Source organism: Aythya fuligula, chromosome 10, assembly GCF_009819795.1.
Source record: "Aythya fuligula isolate bAytFul2 chromosome 10, bAytFul2.pri, whole genome shotgun sequence".
Taxonomy (NCBI): Eukaryota; Metazoa; Chordata; class Aves; order Anseriformes; family Anatidae; genus Aythya; species Aythya fuligula.
In genome coordinates this window covers 10,914,027-10,920,026 of record NC_045568.1, presented here as the reverse complement: position 1 = coordinate 10,920,026, position 6,000 = coordinate 10,914,027, and the positions used below count along the sequence as shown (strand labels likewise).

The following is a 6,000-nucleotide window of genomic DNA, read 5'->3' as shown; positions in this document are numbered from 1 at the left end:
CTGACTATGGCAAGCGGATTCAAAAGCCAGCACGGCAGCCACAGCAGCAGCCCAGCCAACGCTGCTACAAACAGGTGTGAGAGTACAAAGTGTCCTACTTTGGTTTAGAAACTTCTCTTTCTTCCTCTGGGGACAGCAAGTTTGACCTGCACGGTGATAAAAAGCTGGAGTTTTTGCAAGATCTGAGACTAACAATGAGCCACGGGTAGGCAAACACTGCTGAGGGAGGAGAGAGTTGTGGCATCAATGATCCATAAGAAGGAGAGGAATTTTGTTGCTTTAATGAAGACATGAAGCTCTAAGTTAATGCCTAAAGGAAAGAGACGAAGCAGGGAAAACAGTTTTCAGCCCCCCTCATCCATTAATCATCCTCCATCATCCATCTTCATAAATACTGCCCTAAACTCTGACATGACCTCCAAAAATTCACGTTCACACTTCAGAGTCTGTCAGCTACAGTCAAGGAGGACACGAGCAGCAAACTGCCAAATGGAGGAGAGGCCACAGCCAGAGAAAGGGGATGAAGTTACCAAGCTAGACCTGCTCCCCTGTTTTGCTGTCTTCAGCAAACCTGTTGCATCTACCTCTTGGGGGATGAGATGTCAGACACACACAGCTCCTGCTGTGCCTCGGCTCCACAAGGAGGGCACAAAACCAGCACGAAGCTGAAAGGGATGGCATTTTGTGGCAGAGAAAGGAGCTGTGCACAAGAGCTGGTGCAAAGAAAGATAACCAGGGCCCTGCATTCAGCAGGAAAAGGGTTTTTCAGCATGATTCACCAACACCAGCCAGGACTTTGCACTCTTCCAAGTACTTTCAAATAAGCCAAACTCATTCAGCCTGAGACCAAAACGAACAAGTTCTGTGATTTATAAACTATGACTGGAAATACTTCTATTCCCCACACTTGGTGGGAGTTTTTGTTGGCACAGGTAGGAGGCAGAAAATGGCAATCTGCAAACTCATGGGACTGAAAGCATCTCACAGCACGCAGTGACCATTAAACACTTTATTGTTTAGGAGGGAACCTTGGAAGGGAAGGAATGAGCCTGCTGGTATAACCAATGGGAGCATGCTAGGAACAGTTAATCCCAACAGGCTAGTCAGGGTTATTTCCAAGTACTTCAGACCCTTTTTTTCTGGAGCAAATGGACAAAGATAACAGCTCTTGAAACTCAGACATGGGTCGGTGAAACAAAAGCTAGCACAGGGTGAACTAGGCCTGTGCAGGGCAAACCTCCAAGCTACAAGCTGTGCTGGGGTCAAGACAACTTTTTGCATTGTATTACAATAAAAAAAAAGGAAGCAGTAGTGTTCCCCTCTCCCAGGACCCTCCTCCCAACTCCAGAAGCATCCACCGAGACCAATACATGCAGGCAATTAGAAGAGGAATCACGTCGTTGTCTTGGACCGCGAAGGGCTGAAGGCACCAGATTTGGTCAGCATCTATCCAGAAGGGTGCTGGGCCTTCCAAAGGCGTCTGTGGTCCCTGTCCTCTGCTCCGTGGCGGCTGATGTTTACCCAGAGTTAACTAACAGCTCCTGGAAGGAAAAGGAGACAAAGGAACAGGCAGCAAGTTAGCTATGCGGCTGTTGACCTTGGACTGCTTCTTTCAGGAACAAAGGAGCGATGCTGGCTGGGGCGAGACCTCAGAGAATCCCTCAGAAAATTTATCAAGTATTGCCTTCTGCAAAGCACAGTAAGACACTCAAGGGGACAGAGGACTGCAGAAGCAAGAGAGCAGGTCATGATATCAAAGGCAAGACTGATCCTGTGAACTAGAATATATGGTCAGTTGTAAATGATTGGGACATATAAATCTGATGGCCTGCAGGAGGAAAGGCTGCAGGTTCTGCTAAGCGGTAGGAGGAAGCAGAGCTCTAAGTCCCAGCCTCAGCAGGACACAGGAGCACTTCGATTAGCTGCTGCCAAACGTGCACACACCTTTCATACCATTTTGTAAATGATACATCCTCAGATCCTGCAAGTATGTGCTCATGAGCTGCGGCCTTTGTGGGGGTAGAAGCAAAGGGCTTTAGACCTTTTGAGATGGAGGTTGCAGAGCTAGCTGTGGTCTCTTCCTATTTTATCTTCTCACTCCTAAAAATTCAAAGAAATAATCCAATAGCACCATGTGGACGAGCACACACGTGGCATCAGCTGTAACACCTCTCCCCAGTGGGGATCTGTGGTATTGACGTTGGACCCTACCTCAAAGCCCAGGTAATCAGCTCTCGTGGGGTAGCATCGACACCTCTGTGACAACGACACTAAGAGCAGAACCACGTGGGGTGATCCCATCAGCTTGCTACCTTCTTCTCATGCTCTGGTATCCTTCCAAAATGGGAGACAGAGCAGAGAGACCTACCTGCATTCAGAGGACCTTCCTAAAGCCAACTACAGCCAGATAACCGCAGTTAGCTGCAGGGGATTTCATCACCCAGCTGCCTAGGGCTGGACTGGTGCTCCTTCTACTCCTTGTGTAACAAGACTTTCTTAGGTAAGAGGCTGTGCTTCCTTGAAAGTGAATCAGAAAGGAGAACATCACAGATTAATGCTGCTACCACGCTCGGCAGAAGGTGATGGTGTCATCTGGGCCACGTGTGCACAGCAAGCTGCTATTCAGTGCCTTACGCCTGCAGAGTCAGCGCATTCAGCCCACACTGACCATGCATCTCCACAGACAGCCCCGTCTCTAACAACAATGAACTGGAAAGGCTTCAAAGGATTTGAGAATTAAGAGAAAATTGTTTGCCAAATTATTTAGACAAAGCTTATCCAGAAATCTGACAAATGAACCATCAATATTACTCGACTGACTCTAATTTCCCAGGTAATTTTTCTCATCATTACTGACTTAGAAGTTTTGCACAGAGCAATACATTTTAAAAACTCCAGCAGCATTCAGACAAATTGTAATGAGCAAAGCAGCAACAACTCACAATCAATTCTGCAATACAGTAATTTGCTGCATTCACACTGTAACACTTCAGTTAAGTGTCAAGGAACGCTACATTTTGTGACAAAGCCACTGATGTGGCCACTCCACTGTTAACCCTTACAGAAGGCAATAAAGCCTTTTCTTTCAAGCAATTTAAAAAAAAAAAAAGAAAAAGCACTGTTACACAATTTCATGTTCTTAATCATAACTACATTCTTCTACGTGTTTCAGGAGAAAACGCGAAGAGCCAGCACTTAACCTCAATCAATTCTTTCCAGCCCAGCCCATCCACGTACTGGGGACACGTCCAGCTGGAGGCTCGCAAGCGCTCCTCCTGCAGAAACACCAGGCTCTGTCTCACTGGGGATGACTAAGCTTTCTGAAAACCTTTCGCACAGTGAGCGCTGGCCCCAGAGCTGATGAGATGCCAGACAGGCGAGACACCAATTTCCTGCCGTGCAGCTCGCACCAAGGGAAGTTTCTGTGAGCGAAGGATGCAGGTAACGATACCGTCAATCAGCCCGCGCCGCTCCCAGTAGCGGCCAGATCCAACTGCCTCCAAGACCAGAACAACTCCTCGCTAAGCCAGCCGTTTACACGTGTTTCATTTCCAGCTAGCTCTGCAACCACGCTGATACGGATTCGGTGCCCCTTGGTTCCCTTCCAACCTGGAACCCTCCGTGCAAGACGCCACCGGACTGCCACAACCCCTACCTTGGGCAGGAGGAGCCCAGAAAGGGAAGGAGAAGCCTTCCCTGTGCTTCTCCCATAAGGGACAGCAGCAGCCTCAGGGCCAGCAAGCCTCAGCGAGAAGATTTGTCAATGCAGCACTCTCGTGTTCCTCCTCCTTCGCTGTCAGCCTGCATCCCAGCGCCACAGCTCGGGCTGCCCGGTGTCCTCTCCGCCTTGCCCTGTGCCTCGGCTCTTGGCCTCGCCTGCCAGGGAAGGAACCTTCCTCCCCAAAAGCCAGGCCTCGAAAAGCCTCCTCCCCTTGTGCTCTCCAGGATGCTGTTTGCCAAGCCTCAGCTGTATTTATTTACCCAGCCTTCAGTCTCACAGGGGCAAACCCTGCAGGTTTCCTCCAGCGAACACGGCGCCTTTGCTCTGACGCTCCTTCAGGCGGTCACACCAGGGCGCTTGCACATACGGGCTCTGCGGAGCTACGAGGAAATCCGAAGGCAGATCCCCATGATTAATGACGCCGTGCACTCGGGGTGTCAGTGACAAAGTAGAAATTAATCTCCACAGCTCCCAGCGCTGCACCGTGCGCAGGGAGCTTTCTCCAAACCAGAACACCCGTTGACCCGTTGGCACGCGGCTTCAGGAACACGACCGCCCGACTTCTGCACCTCTGTTAGTCTGGGAAGAGGCAAAAACAAAGTACCACAGGCTTCACCTGTCCTAAGGCGGGTGTTCAAGGCCTTTCAGCTGGGGAAGGCATTTGTTGTGTGGCTATTAGCGCCCCGACACCTTGCAAGGGACATTTGAGTCACTCTGCGGTGATGTATGCTGGAGGTATTTTTTGGTTATGTGCAATTTGTCCTGTTGCACGCAGGGTACTGGCCATTTTGCAGAGCAGCTGTGCTGACGGATGGATCCCAGCCCTTCCCTGCCGTGTAGCTCTCGCGCAGAGAAGCCGCTCCGTCTCCCTCATCCTTCAAGAGCCCAACACTTGCTGTCCTTGGGCTTGGAATACGAAGGGGCAGCAGCATGCCAGGCAGCAACAAAAAGCATTAATTCAAAAAGCTATGAAGAGAGTTTTGTTTTCCCTCTTCTCTGTGCTGGTGTTAATGGCTTTGCACAGCAGAGAAGTTCACCCCGTGACTTCTTGGCTGCTTCCCCAGATGGTGCCTCCGAAGCCAGCCCACCGGCGGAGAGGGCGCCTCCCAACGCGCTTGCAGGACGCGCTGTCACAACGCCCCAGAGAGCTTTCACGTGCAAGTCCCTCAGTCCAAATACCTCACAACCAAGAAAGAGAAGCAGTTTTTCTGGTCGCCTTCCCCCTCCTCGTTCTCTCTTGACTCAGGAGAGCCGCCACGCTGTTTGCCTTGCCCTGCCCTGACGCCTCCCATCGCTTTGCGTTGCCGCATCGCGAGTTATTTACTAGTGCGGCTCATCCCTGGCAGTTCGGAGACTCACCTGTTTGTTCACACATTATAACATCGATTTCCTCCAGCCGATTGTTCCGATCGTTGTTCTAACTCGGAGAGAGCTCCCGTCATTAGCCTTGCTTAACGGGAAATGTTTTGCCACCGACCGAGCAGCTCGGCAGTCACCAGGCTGCAGGAAAAATCAGCCCAGCTGGGGGCTGCACCTCCCCGCTGCGCCGCGAGCCCCGGCCCTCGCGGCGGGGAGCGGGGAAGGCAACGCTCAGCTCTTTTGATTTTGGACACGTGCTGGAAAATAGCGGGGCCAGGAGGAACAAACAGCCTTCTGCGGAGGGTCACCACTGAAAGGACGGCTGTTAATTAATCAGCGTACAAACCGAGGACGGGTTTTTGTTCGATCGGTGTTAATTGCGTTTAATCTCGTTCTCACCGTTAAGAAAAGCCACTGGGCCGGGCTGATGTTGCCGGCGCCTGCCCTGCGGATTCCACCCACGTTCGGGAGGCGAAGCAGGAGGAGAAAAGCAATGGCAGGAAGGGAAATAACCCTTCCTCGCCCCTTCTGCATCGCTGCACAATTCCATCGGGGCTGTTCCATTATTTAAACAATTTTTGTTTTCCAATAAAATTACACAGGAGCTCAAAGGATGAGAATCAGACATGGAGCATTTCACTGCTCGTTGTTCTTGCTCTCCTGGGTACTGGCTCAGAGCTTGGCTAACCTGCACAGCCCTGGCTATCCGGCCTCTGTAAAGGATTGAAACTAAGAAAATCACTTCTGCGAGGCAGTGCCTGCTTTTCGGGGCCGGGCTGATCCCAACAGACCTGCCCATGCCCCTCTGAAGGATGTGCAGCTGCTGACTGCCATGGCCATCGGCTCGGCCACAGCATCCCTCCTCTGCTTGCTGCTGCCCACAGCTCCACTGCGTGCCGAAGGATGCCGAACTCTGCCTT

The 6,000-nt window shown here is 51.2% G+C and overlaps 1 protein-coding gene across 1 annotated transcript in view; it reads right to left on the bottom strand.

Moving 5' to 3' along the window:
* Nucleotides 1-994: 994 nt before the first annotated feature.
* CHCHD6 (coiled-coil-helix-coiled-coil-helix domain containing 6) overlaps nt 995-6,000 on the bottom strand; it is a 106,061-nt gene continuing 101,055 nt past the window's right edge. The window contains exon 9 of the mRNA XM_032194332.1: nt 995-1,541. Coding sequence (XP_032050223.1) covers nt 1,518-1,541 — 24 coding nt within the window. The 3' untranslated portion in view covers nt 995-1,517. The remainder of the gene's footprint in view (nt 1,542-6,000) is intronic.